This window comes from Salvelinus alpinus, chromosome 13 (genome assembly GCF_045679555.1).
Source record: "Salvelinus alpinus chromosome 13, SLU_Salpinus.1, whole genome shotgun sequence".
Lineage (NCBI taxonomy): Eukaryota > Metazoa > Chordata > Actinopteri > Salmoniformes > Salmonidae > Salvelinus > Salvelinus alpinus.
The window spans coordinates 42,721,067-42,739,273 of NC_092098.1; the positions used below are offsets into that span (position 1 = coordinate 42,721,067).

An 18,207-nucleotide genomic window follows, 5' to 3' on the forward strand; every position below is an offset into this window, starting at 1 on the left:
TTTGAGCTAATCAGTTGAGTTGTGACAAGGTAGGTGTGGTACACAGAAGATAGCACTATTTGGTAAAAGACCAAGTCCATATTATGGCAAGAACGGCTCAAATAAGCAAAGAGAAACGACAGTCCATCATTACTTTAAGACATGAATGTCAGACAATGCGGAAAATTTCAAGAACCATAAAGAGCTATGATGAAACTGGCTCTCGGGCCTCCCGAGTGGCGCAGTGGTCTACGGCACTGCATCGCCGTGCCACTAGAGATTTTGGGTTCGAGTCCAGGCTCTGTGACAGCCGGCCGCGACCGGGACACCCATGGGGCGCACAATTGGCCCAGCGTCGACCGGGTTAGAGGAAGGTTTGGCAGGCATGGATGTCCTTGTCCCATTGCGCACTAACAACTCCTGTGGCGGGCCGGGTGCAGTGCACGTTGACACGGTCACCAGGTGTACGATGTTTCCTCAGACACATTGGTGTGGCTGGCTTCCGGGTTAAGTGGGTATTGTGACAAGAAGCAGTGCGGCTTGGTTGGGTTGTGTTTCAGAGGACGCACGGCTCTCGACCTTCGCCTCCCCCGAATCCGAATGGGAGTCACAGCGATGAGACAAGACTGTAACTACCAATTGGATACCAAAACATTGGGTTGAAAAAGGGGTACTTTTTTTTCTTTTTTTCTTTTTTTTTTATCAACAAAAAAAGAAACTGTCTCCCATGAGGACCACCACAGGAATGGAATACCCAGAGTTACCTCTGCTGCAGAGGATCAGTTCATTAGAGTTAACAGCCTCAGAAATTGCAGCCCAAATAAATGCTTCAGAGAGTTCAAGTAATAGACACATCTCTACATCAACTGTTCAGAGGAGACTGAATGAATCAGGCCCTCATGGTAAAATTGCTGCAATGAAACCACTACTAAAGGACACCAATAATAATAATAATAATAATAATAATAATAATAAGAGACTTGCTTGGGCAAAGAAACACAACCAATGGACATTAGACCAGTGGACATCCGTCCTTTAGTCTGCTGAGTCCAAATGTGAGATTTTTTGTTACAACCGCCGTGTCTTTGTGAGATGCAGAGTGGGTGAACGGATCATCTGCGCATGTGTGGTTCCCACCGTGAAGCATGGAAGAGGAGGTGTGATGGTGCTTTGCCAGTGACACTGTCTGTGATTTATTTAGAATTCAAGGCACACTTAACCAGCATAGCTCTCACAGCATTCTGCAGCAATATGCCATCCATCTGGTTTGCGCTTAGTGGGACTATAATTTGTTTTTTAACAGGACAATGACCCAACACTCCTCCAGGCTGTGTAAGGGCTATTTGACCAAGAAGGAGAGTGGTTGAGTGCTGCATCAGATGACCTGGCCTCCATAATCACCCGAGCTTCAACCCAATTTGAGATGGTTTGGGATGAGTTGGACCGCAGAGTGAAGGAAAAGCAGCCAACATGTGCTCAGCGTAAGTGGCAACTCCTTCAAGACTTGGAAAAGCATTCCAGCTGAAGCTGGTTGAGAGAATGCCAAGAGTGTGCAAAGCTGGCATCAAGGCAAAGGGTGGCTACTTTGAATAATCTCAAATATAAAATATATTTTTATTTGTTTTAACACTTTTTTGGTTACTACAGGATTCCATATGTGTTATTACATAGTGTTGATGTCCTCACTATTATTCTACAATGTATAAAATAGTACAAATAAAGAAAAAGCCTTGAATGAGTAGGTGTGTCCAAACTTTGAACTGGTACTGTACTGTACTGTACACACACACACACACACACACACACACACACACACACACACACACACACACACACACACACACACACACACACACACACACACACACACACACACACACACACACACACACACACACACACACACACACACACACACACACACACACACACAGGACAGAGGGCAGGCAGATGGGGGTTGGTTAGGAACCTTCAGATGGCCCAGATGTTGCTCAGCTCACAATGCATGACATACAGCTTTGATCTGCCACACGGGTCCAACCATCAGCACTGATGGATAGAGCGGGTGTGTGTGTCTGTAGGGTGGGAGAACTGCATTCCCTTGGGAAGATACCCAGCTTCACTACCCAGGGGAGAACTAACACAGACACAAACACTAAGCTTGGGCGATATACCGTTTATACTGTATACCAAGGAATTTCAAAATACCCCTGCTTATAACTATAAGTTAAGTATAACTATAAGAAATCTAAGATGTGACAAATAAATAATATTCAGGTCAGGGCTCCAGTCATGCATTTTGTTTGCTTAACTGGCTAGCTAAGTGGCTAGATGTCAAAATCAAACTTGTTGTCTACAGCGGTAATACTGTACACCCCGGTATGATACAGAAACAGTATGAACATCTGGTCACTGTCCAACCCTTATATACGCGCACACGCAACTCCACCCAGGCAAACATCCCATATCCAGGGGAGAACACACAAACACATACCGCCCGAGGGATTCCTACTGTAAAACACACAAGAGCACCTCACCCCCCACACACACCCACACCCCTCACACCCACACACACACCCACACGCTCAGCCCTGGGGACAGCTTACACACACAATCGCTGTTGTGCTTTAGGGTGGAATACAAATTACTTTCAGTGATCCATGTACTTATTCCAAGCACAGCTTGCATAGATTTCATCTCATGTTTAACTAACAAGTCTTCAACTGACAGAGCTGATGTACCACTACGGGGAGCTCTACTAACACACTGATGAGTTACCGACTCATAGAAAATTCACCACAGAATCCAAACCTGAGCATATTTTTGTCCATATTGCGTAAAATCTTTTCTGTGCATATGGAGTTGATTTGGTATTGTGCCAGAGTTCACCAAGGCATAGATGAGACAATGCAAGGAGAGGACATCCCTATGAAATGGTTAACAGGAGAGAGTAATGGGAAGCCGGGCCTGTAAGTGATTTCACCCCTCCATCCAGCCACCCTGCTGAGAGAGCATAACAGCCATACCGTATGCCTGGACTCTAACCAAGCCTGGCCTTTACTGCAGCTCTGGAGCACTGGAGACCACACCTTGGTTCAGATACTATTCAAAATATTCATAATACTATAGCAGGGCTTGATTGTGCTTCCTGGCACATATTGAACCAATAGAATAGTCCCAAAAGTGCAAACCCCACCCATCTGTCACAGGCTAAAGCAAACACTCAAAAGTATTTGAAAGATTTTTTATAGTATTTGAATCTGGGTCTGCTCTGGATCTCTGCAGACACCGCTAGACCACAGGCCCAGGCAGACTCACCGTGGTTAGACAGACCGCAGGCTGGCTGCGGCCAGAGCAACCATTACCAAGCTGAACCAGGCCAGGTCAGCTAGAGCAGCAAGCCAAGCTCAAATCAGTCAGTCTTGAACCCATGGCAGCACAGGCAGGCAGACAGCAGCACCAGTCAGTCTGGTAATGATTTGGTACCACGAGAGCATATTGGGTTCTTAAAACCTCCTTGAGCCATACTCATCCTTGGCTGGGAGCTGGCCATCCTCATGGAAGGAGTCTTGAATGGATGGGAAGAGTTTGGGGAGTTCCCAGTTGTTGAAGTGCACATAGCGTACTGTGACTTCCTGGTCTGCTGGGAGAGGATGCAGCCAAATGGCACCCTATTGCCTATATAATGCACTTCTTCTGAACAGGGCCCTGGTCAAAAGTAGGGAACAGGATGATATTTGGGACAGCATCTAGGACTGGGAGGAGGTTGTTCCCAATCCCCGGAGAGTCACTGTTAGTTTCCTGGGCCATGGCTCTGCTCTCTAAACTTCCTTCTCCCACCTGCGGTCCACCAAGCCCAACAGTCTCTCTCTCAGCTTCTGTTTTACTATCCTCTCTTCTCACAGCCCCTAAGCCATGTACATGGTCAGGAAGTCTTCCCCTCTCAGTCCCTAAGCCATGTACATGGTCAGGAAGTCTTCCCCTCTCAGTCCCCAAGCCATGTACATGGTCAGGAAGTCTTCCCCTCTCAGTCCCTAAGCCATGTACATGGTCAGGAAGTCTTCCCCTCTCAGTCCCTAAGCCATGTACATGGTCAGGAAGTCTTCCCCTCTCAGTCCCTAAGCCATGTACATGGTCAGGAAGTCTTCCCCTCTCAGTCCCCAAGCCATGTACATGGTCAGGAAGTCTTCCCCTCTCAGTCCCCAAGCCATGTACATGATCAGGAACTCTTCCCCTCTCAGTCCCTAAGCCATGTACATGGTCAGGAACTCTTCCCCTCTCAGTCCCTAAGCCATGTACATGGTCAGGAACTCTTCCCCTCTCAGTCCCTAAGCCATGTACATGGTCAGGAACTCTTCCCCTCTCAGTCCCTAAGCCATGTACATGGTCAGGAAGTCTTCCCCTCTCGGGCCAAACCAAAGACAAAGTCTTCGAAGTATGATGGTTTCCAGTTCGCTGTCACCACAGTTGAAACAGAAAGAAAAATGCCTGATGCTGCGGTGTCAAGCCTTATCTCATCTTATCTCGTTTGGAGAAAAGGAGAGAGTCTCATACATGTAATTATTTCTGTCCCCTGTGCTTCAATGGGGACTGAGGATAAAGAGACCGTGCCAATTTGTCATTCTCTGTCTACCAAATGAGACTGTTATGCAACAGCTAATTACTTGCACTTGGCCCAGGGAGGGTCTCTCTACCCCCCCTCCCCCCCTGTAGTGCGGTGTTGGTTATCTTCCATGAAAAGAGAAAGGGGAGAGGAGCACAAACACAGTGACCCAGCAGTCTCACGGTATTTCTCCACAACCATAAAGCATGTAGCTGAAACCACCGCGGCACAGTAAGCTTGTACAGACAGACAGAGACCGAGATACAGAGACCGAGAGCGAGAGAGACCGCACGGCAGAGGGTAAGAGGAGGACAGCAAGCCCAGAGAGAGAAAGAACACTAGGCTAGCTGAGCCAGACAGGCCCTGCAGTTTCTCTTTTCCACAATTTTTGGAAGATGATGTCATTATTTATTTTAAAGCTAGCTGTCTAAGCCTGAGGCAGGAGCAGAAAGAACAGACGGGGGGAGGACAAAGCTTTCTAACCAACTTGAACATACCACCCGCTTAGAGCAATCAACTCCCTTCTCATCTACCTTTATTGAGCTATGTATCTCTCCATCTCCACACATTCTAAATCAATACATTTACATTACATTTAAGTCATTTAGCAGACGCTCTTATCCAGAGCGACTTACAAATTGGTGCATTCACCTTATGATATCCAGTGGAACAACCACTTTACAATAGTGCATCTAACTCTTTTAAGGGGGGGGGGGGTTAGAAGGATTACTTTATCCTATCCTAGGTATTCCTTAAAGAGGTGGGGTTTCAGGTGTCTCCGGAAGGTGGTGATTGACTCCGCTGACCTGGCGTCGTGAGGGAGTTTGTTCCACCATTGGGGTGCCAGAGCAGCGAACAGTTTTGACTGGGCTGAGCGGGAACTGTACTTCCTCAGAGGTAGGGAGGCGAGCAGGCCAGAGGTGGATGAACGCAGTGCCCTTGTTTGGGTGTAGGGCCTGATCAGAGCCTGAAGGTACGGAGGTGCCGTTCCCCTCACAGCTCCGTAGGCAAGCACCATGGTCTTGTAGCGGATGCGAGCTTCAACTGGAAGCCAGTGGAGAGAGCGGAGGAGCGGGGTGACGTGAGAGAACTTGGGAAAGTTGAACACCAGACGGGCTGCGGCGTTCTGGATGAGTTGTAGGGGTTTAATGGCACAGGCAGGGAGCCCAGCCAACAGCGAGTTGCAGTAATCCAGACGGGAGATGACAAGTGCCTGGATTAGGACCTGCGCCGCTTCCTGCGTGAGGCAGGGTCGTACTCTGCGAATGTTGTAGAGCATGAACCTACAGGAACGGGTCACCGCCTTGATGTTAGTTGAGAACGACAGGGTGTTGTCCAGGATCACGCCAAGGTTCTTAGCACTCTGGGAGGAGGACACAATGGAGTTGTCAACCGTGATGGCGAGATCATGGAACGGGCAGTCCTTCCCCGGGAGGAAGAGCAGCTCCGTCTTGCCGAGGTTCAGCTTGAGGTGGTGATCCGTCATCCACACTGATATGTCTGCCAGACATGCAGAGATGCGATTCACCACCTGGTTATCAGAGGAGGGAAAGGAGAAGATTAATTGTGTGTCGTCTGCATAGCAATGATAGGAGAGACCATGTGAGGATATGACAGAGCCAAGTGACTTGGTGTATAGCGAGAATAGGAGAGGGCCTAGAACAGAGCCCTGGGGGACACCAGTGGTGAGAGCACGTGGTGCGGAGACAGATTCTCGCCACGCCACCTGGTAGGAGCGACCTGTCAGGTAGGACGCAATCCAAGCGTGGGCCGCGCCGGAGATGCCCAGCTCGGAGAGGGTGGAGAGGAGGATCTGATGGTTCACAGTATCAAAGGCAGCCGATAGGTCTAGAAGGATGAGAGCAGAGGAGAGAGAGTTAGCTTTAGCAGTGCGGAGCGCCTCCGTGACACAGAGAAGAGCAGTCTCAGTTGAATGACTAGTCTTGAAACCTGACTGATTTGGATCAAGAAGGTCATTCTGAGAGAGATAGCAGGAGAGCTGGCCAAGGACGGCACGTTCAAGAGTTTTGGAGAGAAAAGAAAGAAGGGATACTGGTCTGTAGTTGTTGACATCGGAGGGATCGAGTGTAGGTTTTTTCAGAAGGGGTGCAACTCTCGCTCTCTTGAAGACGGAAGGGACGTAGCCAGCGGTCAAGGATGAGTTGATGAGCGAGGTGAGGTAAGGGAGAAGGTCTCCGGAAATGGTCTGGAGAAGAGAGGAGGGGATAGGGTCAAGCGGGCAGGTTGTTGGGCGGCCGGCCGTCACAAGACGCGAGATTTCATCTGGAGAGAGAGGGGAGAAAGAGGTCAAAGCACAGGGTAGGGCAGTGTGAGCAGAACCAGCGGTGTCGTTTGACTTAGCAAACGAGGATCGGATGTCGTCGACCTTCTTTTCAAAATGGTTGACGAAGTCATCAGCAGAGAGGGAGGAGGGGGGAGGAGGGGGAGGAGGATTCAGGAGGGAGGAGAAGGTGGCAAAGAGCTTCCTAGGGTTAGAGGCAGATGCTTGGAATTTAGAGTGGTAGAAATTGGCTTTAGCAGCAGAGACAGAAGAGGAGAATGTAGAGAGGAGGGAGTGAAAGGATGCCAGGTCCGCAGGGAGGCGAGTTTTCCTCCATTTCCGCTCGGCTGCCCGGAGCCCTGTTCTGTGAGCTCGCAATGAGTCGTCGAGCCACGGAGCAGGAGGGGAGGACCGAGCCGGCCTGGAGGATAGGGGACATAGAGAGTCAAAGGATGCAGAAAGGGAGGAGAGGAGGGTTGAGGAGGCAGAATCAGGAGATAGGTTGGAGAAGGTTTGAGCAGAGGGAAGAGATGATAGGATGGAAGAGGAGAGAGTAGCGGGGGAGAGAGAGCGAAGGTTGGGACGGCGCGATACCATCCGAGTAGGGGCAGTGTGGGAAGTGTTGGATGAGAGCGAGAGGGAAAAGGATACAAGGTAGTGGTCGGAGACTTGGAGGGGAGTTGCAATGAGATTAGTGGAAGAACAGCATCTAGTAAAGATGAGGTCAAGCGTATTGCCTGCCTTGTGAGTAGGGGGGGAAGGTGAGAGGGTGAGGTCAAAAGAGGAGAGGAGTGGAAAGAAGGAGGCAGAGAGGAATGAGTCAAAGGTAGACGTGGGGAGGTTAAAGTCACCCAGAACTGTGAGAGGTGAGCCATCCTCAGGAAAGGAACTTATCAGGGCGTCAAGCTCATTGATGAACTCTCCAAGGGAACCTGGAGGGCGATAAATGATAAGGATGTTAAGCTTGAAAGGGCTGGTAACTGTGACAGCATGGAATTCAAAGGAGGCGATAGACAGATGGGTCAGGGGAGAAAGAGAGAATGTCCACTTGGGAGAGATGAGGATCCCAGTGCCACCACCCCGCTGACCAGAAGCTCTCGGGGTGTGCGAGAACACGTGGGCAGACGAGGAGAGAGCAGTAGGAGTAGCAGTGTTATCAGTGGTAATCCATGTTTCCGTCAGTGCCAAGAAGTCGAGGGACTGGAGGGAAGCATAGGCTGAGATGAACTCTGCCTTGTTGGCCGCAGATCGGCAGTTCCAGAGGCTGCCTGAGACCTGGAACTCCACGTGGGTCGTGCGCGCTGGGACCACCAGGTTAGAGTAGCAGCGGCCACGCGGTGTGAAGCGTTTGTATGGTCTGTGCAGAGAGGAGAGAACAGGGATAAATCAAATAAAAAATAAAAAAGATCAATCAAATCGATCTCTCGTGGTAATTTGTGCATATATCCACACTCACCTATTACTCTCCTTATCTATCTCTCTATATCTATCTCTCGCTCTATATCCATCTCTCTATATATCTATCTCTCTCTCTATATCAATTTCAATTCAATTCAAGGGACTTTATTGGCATGGGAAACATATGTTAACATTGACAAAGCAAGTGAGGTAGATAATATACAGAAGTGAAATAAACAATAAAAATGAACAGTAAACATTACTGTCCAAATTCCAAAAGAATAAAGACATTACAAATGTCATATTATGTATATATACAGTGTTGTAACAATGTACAAACGGTTAAAGTACAAAAGGGAAAATAAATAAGCATAAATATGGGTTGTATTTACAATGGTGTTTGTTCTTCACTGGTTGACCTTTTCTTGTGGCAACAGGTCACACATCTTGCTGCTGTGATGGCACACTGTGGTATTTCACCCAGAAGATATGGGAGTTTATCAAAATCGTGTTTGTTTTCAAATTCTTTGTGGATCTGTGAAATCTGAGGGAAATATGTGTCTCTAATATGGTCATACATTGGGCAGGAGGTTAGGATGTGCAGCTCAGTTTCCAACTCATATTGTGGGCAGTGTGCACATAGCCTGTCTTCTCTTGAGAGCCAGGTCTGCCTACGGTGGCCTTTCTCAATAGCCATATCTTTCTCTATATCTATACACATGTTATCTTATCTATCCCAGGCCTGGTGTATCTATCTCTCATCTCTATATCCATCTCTCTCTATATCTATACGCATGTTATCTTATCTATCCCAGGCCTTGTGTATCTATCTCTCTATATCTATCTCTCTATATTTATATGCATGTTATCTATCCCAGGCCTGGTATATCTATCTCTCTATATCTATATGCATGTTATCGTATCTATCCCAGGCCTGGTGTATCTATCTCTATATATCTACAGTGGGGAGAACAAGTATTTGATACACTGCCGATTTTGCAGGTTTTCCTACTTACAAAGCATGTAGAGGTCTGTAATTTCTATCATGGGTACACTTCAACTATGAGAGACGGAATCTAAAACAAAAATCCAGAAAATCACATTGTATGATTTTTAAGTAATTAATTTGCATTTTATTGCATGACATAAGTATTTGATACATCAGAAAAGCAGATCTTAATATTTGGTACAGAAACCTTTGTTTGCAATTACAGAGATCATACGTTTCCTGTAGTTCTTGACCAGGTTTGCACACACTGCAGCAGGGATTTTGGCCCACTCCTCCATACAGATCTTCTCCAGATCCTTCAGGTTTCGGGGCTGTCGCTGGGCAATACGGACTTTCAGCTCCCTCCAAAGATTTTCTATTGGGTTCAGGTCTGGAGACTGGCTAGGCCACTCCAGGACCTTGAGATGCTTCTTACGGCGCCACTCCTTAGTTGCCCTGGCTGTGTGTTTCGGGTCGTTGTCATGCTGGAAGACCCAGCCACGACCCATCTTCAATGCTCTTACTGAGGGAAGGAGGTTGTTGGCCAAGATCTCGCGATACATGGCCCCATCCATCCTCCCCTCAATACGGTGCAGTCATCCTGTACCCTTTGCAGAAAAGCATCCCCAAAGAATGATGTTTCCACCTCCATGCTTCACGGTTGGGATGGTGTTCTTGGGGTTGTACTCATCCTTCTTCTTCCTCCAAACACGGCGAGTGGAGTTTAGACCAAAAAGCTCTATTTTTGTCTCATCAGACCACATGACCTTCTCCCATTCCTCCTCTGGATCATCCAGATGGTCATTGGCAAACTTCAGACGGGCCTGGACATGCGCTGGCTTGAGCAGGTGGACCTTGCGTGCGCTGCAGGATTTTAATCCATGACGGTGTAGTGTGTTACTAATGGTTTTCTTTGAGACTGTGGTCCCAGCTCTCTTCAGGTCATTGACCAGGTCCTGCCTTGTAGTTCTGGGCTGATAACTCACCTTCCTCATGATCATTGATGCCCCACGAGGTGAGATCTTGCATGGAGCCCCAGACCGAGGGTGATTGACCGTCATCTTGAACTTCTTCCATTTTCTAATAATTGCGCCAACAGTTGTTGCCTTCTCACCAAGCTGCTTGCCTATTGTCCTGTAGCCCATCCCAGCCTGTTGCATGTCTACAATTTTATCCCTGATGTCCTTATACAGCTCTCTGGTCTTGGCCATTGTGGAGAGGTTGGAGTCTGTTTGATTGAGTGTGTGGACAGGTGTCTTTTATACAGGTAACGAGTTCAAACAGGTGCAGTTAATACAGGTAATGAGTGGAGAACAGGAGGGCTTCTTAAAGAAAAACTAACAGGTCTGTGAGAGCCGGAATTCTTACTGGTTGGTAGGTGATCAAATACTTATGTCATGCAATAAAATGCAAATTAATTACTTAAAAATCATACAATGTGATTTTCTGGATTTTTGTTTTAGATTCCGTCTCTCACAGTTGAAGTGTACCTATGATAAAAATTACAGACCTCTACATGCTTTGTAAGTAGGAAAACCTGCAAAATCGGCAGTGTATCAAATACTTGTTCTCCCCACTGTATATGCATGTTATCTATCCCAGGCCTGGTGTATCTATCTCTCTATATCTATATGCATGTTATCTATCCCAGGCCTGGTGTATCTATCTCTCTATATCTATATGCATGTTATCTATCCCAGGCCTGGTGTATCTATATCTATATGCATGTTATCGTATCTATCCCAGGCCTGGTGTATCTATATCTCTCTATATCTATATGCATGTTATCTATCCCAGGCATGGTGTATCTATCTCTCTATATCTATATGCATGTTATCGTATCTATCCCAGGCCTGGTGTATCTATCTCTCTATATCTATATGCATGTTATCTATCCCAGGCCTGGTGTATCTATATCTATATGCATGTTATCTATCCCGGGCCTGGTGTAGCTATCTCTCTATATCTATATGCATGTTATCTATCCCAGGCCTGGTGTATCTATATCTATATGCATGTTATCGTATCTATCCCAGGCCTGGTGTATCTATCTCTCTATATCTATATGCATGTTATCCTATCTATCCCAGGCCTGGTGTATCTATCTCTCTATATCTATATGCATGTTATCTATCCCAGGCCTGGTGTATCTATATCTATATGCATGTTATCTATCCCAGGCCTGGTGTCCTGTATGATGAGCAGTAGGAGAGTAAAGCAGTGAGGTTTGATATTGATAGCCTGTGACCCTGCCTCACTCCCTGTGTGTCCGTCCCTCTGTCCGTCCCTCCGTCTGTCTCCGTGTCTATGCGTGGGTGTCACAGTCTCACTCTAGGAGAGGAATTACCCTACAACCCAGTCTGTGTAGTTTCCCTCATCAGAGGAACACCGATCCACATCTCCATGTTCCCAGCAGCTCTTCTGATCCTGTGATCTCTGGATCACTACTAACTCTCTCTCACAATGCAGCTGACCTGACCTGATCTCTAGAACACATGTTCCAGCTGACCTGACCTAATCTCTAGAACACATTCTCCAGCTGACCTGACCTGACCCCTAGAACACATGCTCCAGCTGACCTGACCTAATCTCTAGAACACATACTCCAGCTGACCTGACCTAATCTCTAGAACACATACTCCAGCTGACCTGACCTAATCTCTAGAACACATACTCCAGCTGACCTGACCTAATCTCTAGAACACATACTCCAGCTGACCTGACCTAATCTCTAGAACACATTCTCCAGCTGACCTGACATAATCTCTAGAACACATTCTCCAGCTGACCTGACCTAATCTCTAGAACACATGCTCCAGCTGAGATAACCTGTAAAAGGTGTGTGTGTTTGTGTGTCATGGACCCTCACCCTGGACCTCACATGTTGTTTGGATGTCTACACGGCATCACATGGTGGGACCACATCCAGAACTCCCTGGTCAGAACCTCCCCGACTGTGACTGTTCAGTCACCTGGTCAGATCAAACCCACCTCTGGAACTTGCCCTCATCCTAAAGGAGCAATCCCCCAACTGGCCACGGCCAAGAGGAAGACCGAGAGCCAGATCGTCCGACCAGTTGGAGGACGACCTACACAACCTGGGACTCAAAACCACATCAGCATGGGACCTCGCCCAGAATAGGGCGGGGTGGAGATCCATTTGTCAAGGCCCTGTGCTTCAAGGAGCGAGCAAACATGAGTGTGGTGTGGTGGGGGATGGGGCAGTGTGTCCAGGTGTGCCCCCCTTTGTTCCGGCTGCTGTGTGTCGCTGATCTGTGGGTTTATCACCATGCAGGCCTGGCAACACTGAGGAACTCTACTGAGATACCACCGTCTGTCTGTCTGTCTGGGTCTGTCTGTCTGTCTGGGTCTGTCTGTCTGTCTGGGTCTGTCTGAGACTGTCTGAGTCTGTCTGGGTCTGTCTGTCTGAGTCTGTCTGTCTGGGTCTGTCTGGGTCTGTCTGAGTCTGTCTGGGTCTGTCTGTCTGTCTGAGTCTGTCTGGGTCTGTCTGTCTGGGTCTGTCTGTCTGGGTCTGTCTGTCTGGGTCTGTCTGTCTGGGTCTGTCTGTCTGAGTCTGGTCTGGGTCTGTCTGTCTGGGTCTGTCTGAGTCTGTCTGTCTGGGTCTGTCTGAGTCTGTCTGGGTCTGTCTGAGTCTGTCTGGGTCTGTATGTCTGGGTCTGTATGTCTGTCTGTATGGGTGGGTCTGTATGTCTGGGTCTGTATGTCTGGGTCTGTCTGTCTGTCTGGGTCTGTCTGTCTGTCTGGGTCTGTCGATGGTAGTCAAAGACTGGGCAACGCTGAGCATGCAGGTGTGTGTGTGTGTGTGTGTGTGTGTGTGTGTGTGTGTGTGTGTGTGTGTGTGTGTGTGTGTGTGTGTGTGTGTGTGTGTGTGTGTGTGTGTGTGCTAGGGGACAGGGTATCCTGCATGTAGGTGTGTGTGTGCGTCTGCCTGGCTTCAGCTACAGCAGTATCAGAATGCATGTGTGTGAGAGTCAGTGTTCAGTGTGGTTGTGCTCCATCAGTATTTAAATATTGGTAGTGACATTTTAGTGTGTGATAGGGTTCACACTTCTCAAAATAAATGAAAGCATTCAGACAGTCAGTGTGTTCAGAGTGTGCTTAATGGTATATTTGAGGATATAGTTCAGATGAACTAGCATTAGCACATTGACTGGAAGTCTATGATAACTGCTAGCATGCTAATAGACACCACAGACTTCCTGTCATTGTGCTAACGCTAGTTAGCATTGGCTTGCAAAACTACCTCTAACTTCCTTCATACTGGACACAGAGACATAAAAATGACTTCACTAAATCTGTGGAATATTTTATTGAATCTGAATATTTTATTGAATCACTGAATCTGTGGAATAATATTTTTTAAATTGTTTAATTTAACCTTTATTTAACTAGGCAAGTCCGTTAAGAACAAATTCTAATTTACAATGACGGCCGACCCCGGCCAAACCCTAATGACGCTGAGCAAAATGTGCGCCGCCCTATGGGACTCCCAATCACAGCCGGATGTGATACAGCCTGGATTCGAACCAGCGACCGTATCTCTTGCACTGAGATGCAGTGCCTTAGACCACTGCGCCACTGGCTTCATTGCCAAAATCCCGAAGTATCCCTTTAAGTGTGGATGTTCCATGGTCGTACTGTATTAGAGCAGTCAAAGCATTCAAACAGTCAGCATTGTCCCTACCTGACGACAGGTTCTGGGATGGCGTCTACGCTGGCAGGGACCTGGACCCCCTTCTCCCACTCCTGTCTCCAGGGGTCTGACAGCACGTAGAAGTCATCGTGGCCCAGCTGGGCCGAGTCTGGCAGCTTCATGGCTGTGATGAAGTCCGTCCGGAACACCTGACAGGAAACAGAAAGAGAGGGTTGACACCTGACACAATACAACAGAGAAAGACAGAGATATTCAGTGAAATTATCACAATCATTTGCATCTGTATAGCAGTTTGAATTTGAGAAGAAATGACAGGTTTTAGGCTAAACATGACCATCTCTCAGGCTGTACATTGAATGCAGCAGTCCCATTTAGGTTCATTTAAGGGTTATATTGTAAGCACAAAACAAGTACTTTTGCAGTTGGCAGCGGTCAAATAAAAGTTCCAATTAACACTACACAGTATTTGTGTATACAAAGCCAGCATAAAAAGGGGCATTTTACATTTCAACATCCAACAAAGGTCATCAGTAAAGGTCATAGGGCTCTGGTCAAACGTAGTACACTATATACAGAACCATTTGGGACGCACCTAGTGTCTTCAGAGAGACCCAACCCTGTGCCCTGCCAAAGGCCTGCGGAGCAGCACTGATGTTATCCATCCCATAATAAGCACAGATCCCCAACCCCATGAATAAAAGTACTCAAGGACATCAGCCACGGGCCCATGGCACCGTGCAGAGCCAAAAAATAATGACTACTTATTTACTACCAACATCAAGTAGTAAACATCTCTACCTGATTACTACGGGAAACACTACCTTTTTTCTACTGAACACTTTCTTGTGTATCTTGAGTAGTACATAAACTACACATTCACTACACAATCCTCCCCATCCGTAGTGGTTAAGCAGTATTAGGTAGGGGTTAGGTAGTAGTGGTTAGGTAGTAATGGGTAGGGGTTAGGTACTATTAGGTAGAGGTTAGGTAGTAGTGGTTAGGTAGTGGTTAGGTAGTAATGGGTAGGGGTTAGGTACTATTAGGTAGGGGTTAGGTAGTATCAGGTAGGGGTTATGTAGTATTAGGTAGAGGTTAGGTAGTAGTGGTTAGGTAGTGGTTAGGTAGTAATGGGTAGGGGTTAGGTACTATTAGGTAGGGGTTATGTAGTATTAGGTAGAGGTTAGGTAGTAGTGGTTAGGTAGTGGTTAGGTAGTAATGGGTAGGGGTTAGGTACTATTAGGTAGGGGTTAGGTAGTATCAGGTAGGGGTTATGTAGTATTAGGTAGAGGTTAGGTAGTAGTGGTTAGGTAGTGGTTAGGTAGTAATGGGTAGGGGTTAGGTAGTATCAGGTAGGGGTTATGTAGTATTAGGTAGAGGTTAGGTAGTAGTGGTTAGGTAGTGGTTCGGTAGTAATGGGTAGGGGTTAGGTAGTATTAGGTAGGGGTTATGTAGTATTAGGTAGAGGTTAGGTAGTAGTGGTTAGGTAGTGGTTAGGTAGTAATGGGTAGGGGTTAGGTACTATTAGGTAGGGGTTAGGTAGTATCAGGTAGGGGTTATGTAGTATTAGGTAGAGGTTAGGTAGTAGTGGTTAGGTAGTGGTTAGGCAGTAATGGGTAGGGGTTAGGTACTATTAGGTAGGGGTTAGGTAGTATCAGGTAGGGGTTATGTAGTATTAGGTAGAGGTTAGGTAGTAGTGGTTAGGTAATGGTTAGGTAGTAATGGGTAGGGGTTAGGTACTATTAGGTAGGGGTTAGGTAGTATCAGGTAGGGGTTATGTAGTATTAGGTAGAGGTTAGGTAGTAGTGGTTAGGTAGTGGTTAGGTAGTAATGGGTAGGGGTTAGGTACTATTAGGTAGGGGTTAGGTAGTATCAGGTAGGGGTTATGTAGTATTAGGTAGAGGTTAGGTAGTAGTGGTTAGGTAATGGTTAGGTAGTAATGGGTAGGGGTTAGGTAGTATTAGGTAGGGGTTAGGTAGTATCAGGTAGGGGTTATGTAGTATTAGGTAGAGGTTAGGTAGTAGTGGTTAGGTAGTGGTTAGGTAGTAATGGGTAGGGGTTAGGTAGTATTAGGTAGGGGTTAGGTAGTATCAGGTAGGGGTTATGTAGTATTAGGTAGAGGTTAGGTAGTAGTGGTTAGGTAGTAATGGGTAGGGGTTAGGTAGTATTAGGTAGAGGTTAGGTAGTAGTGGTTAGGTAGTGGTTAGGTAGTAATGGGTAGGGGTTAGGTAGTATTAGGTAGGGGTTAGGTAGTATCAGGTAGGGGTTATGTAGTATTAGGTAGAGGTTAGGTAGTAGTGGTTAGGTAGTGGTTCGGTAGTATTAGGTAGGGGTTAGGTAGAGGGAGACTTTGACTTTCTTTAATGATACATCCTCATTTCATTAACACCTCACTACCACCACCCCCCTTTTAAAAAACAAATATCCCCTGTACTGCGTACTCACCTTGCACTCTACCCCATGACACAAAACAACACATCACAATAACCAAAACCTCACCACTTCTACAACCGTATATCCAACCCATCTTCCCCAGCTGTACAGACGGCCCCCCCGACACACCATATCTCCTGAAACATCTCTATATCTCAAATTCCACCCTAAGTGGCGCAGAGACCTGGGTCTGTTATCCCTCCACCTTTTACCCTGTTCTTCCTTGTTAGCCAAATAGCCAACTTTGCCTGAGCAAACAGAAAATTCAACAATACATATTTGGCCTTTTCCTTCTTCGAATACCTGTACCCCAATATAAACATCCCGACAGTAAACTCCACCCCCAACCTCTCACACAGACATTCCAACAGAGACATTAATGGCATTAACCTGGCGCACACAGAAAACACATGAATCACAGTTTCACTCATGACACAGGAAGGACACCCCTATCCAACTCGAGAGAAAGCGAGCGAGAGACCAACCAAGGAGGGCCTACAGCAGCACCTAGATCTAATAATACAAATTAATTCTAGACACAGTTGCCCTAGAACATGCAAAAAACGATACATACCTTGGCCTAAACATCAGCGCCACAGGTAACTTCCACAAAGCTGTGAACGATCTGAGGGACAAGGCAAGAAGGGAATTCTATGCCATCAAAAGGAACATAAAATTCGACATACCAATTAGGATCTGGCTAAAAATATTTGAATCAGTTACAAAACCCATTTCCCTTTATGGTTGTGAGGTCTGGGGTCCGCTCACCAACCAAGAATTCACAAAATGGGACAAACACCAAATTGAGTCTAAAATATCCTCTGTGTACAACGTAAAACACCAAATAATGCATGCAGAACAGAATTAGGCTGATACCCGCTAATTTTCAAAATCCAGAAAAGAGAAGTTAAATTCCACAACCGCATAAAAGGAAGCGGTTCCCAAACCTTCCATAACAAAGCCATCACCTACAGAGAGATGAACCTGGAGAAGAGTCCCCTAAGCAAGCTGGTCCCGGGGCTCTGTTCACAAACACAAACAGACCCCCAGGACAGCAACACAATTAGACCCAACCAAATCATGAGAAAACAAAAAGATAATTACTTCACACATTGGAAAGAATTAACAAAAAAACAGAGCAAACTAGAATGCTATTTGGCCCTAAACAGAGAGTACACAGTGGCAGAACACCTGACCACTGTGAGTGACCCACACTTAAGGAAAGCTTTGACTATGTACAGACTCAGTGAGCATAGCCTTGCTATTGAGAAAGGCCACCGTAGGCAGACCTGGCTCTCAAGGGAAGACAGGTTATATGCACACTGCCCACAAAATGAGATGGAAACTGAGCTGCACTTCCTGACCTCCTGCCAAGTGTATGACCATATTAGAGACACATATTTCCCTCAGATTACACAGATCCACAAAGAATTCGAAAACAAACACGATTTTGATAAACTCCCATATCTTCTGGGTGAAATACCACAATGTGCCATCACAGCAGCAATATTTGTGACCTTTTGCCACAAGAAAAGGGCAACCAGTGAAGAACAAACACCATTGTAAATACAACCCATATGTACGTTTATTTATTTTCCCTTTTGTACTTAAATCATTTGCACATCATTACAACACTGTATATATACATAATATGACATTTGTAATGTCTTATTCTTTTGGTAATGCTTACTGTTCATTTTTATTGTTTATTTCACTTTTGTATATTATCTACTTCACTTGCTTTGGCAATGTTAACATATGTTTCCCATGCCAATAAACCCCCTTGAATTCAATTGAGAGAGAGAGAGAGAGCGAGCGAGCGAGAAGGAGAGAGAGCGAGAAGCAGAGAGAGA

The 18,207-nt window shown here is 46.5% G+C and overlaps 1 protein-coding gene across 5 annotated transcripts in view; it reads right to left on the reverse strand.

Annotated features, from left to right (window-relative positions):
• LOC139537732 (protein Jade-1-like) overlaps positions 1 to 18,207 on the reverse strand; it is a 217,371-nt gene that overhangs the window by 132,775 nt on the left and 66,389 nt on the right. For 4 of the 5 annotated variants that reach the window (XM_071339420.1, XM_071339419.1, XM_071339422.1 and 1 more), the window contains one exon: positions 13,955 to 14,112. In XM_071339420.1, coding sequence (XP_071195521.1) covers positions 13,955 to 14,112 — 158 coding nt within the window. Of the gene's footprint in view, positions 1 to 13,954; positions 14,113 to 16,928; positions 16,998 to 18,207 lie in introns of those variants that run through there. The other variant, XM_071339423.1, reaches the window with a different exon arrangement.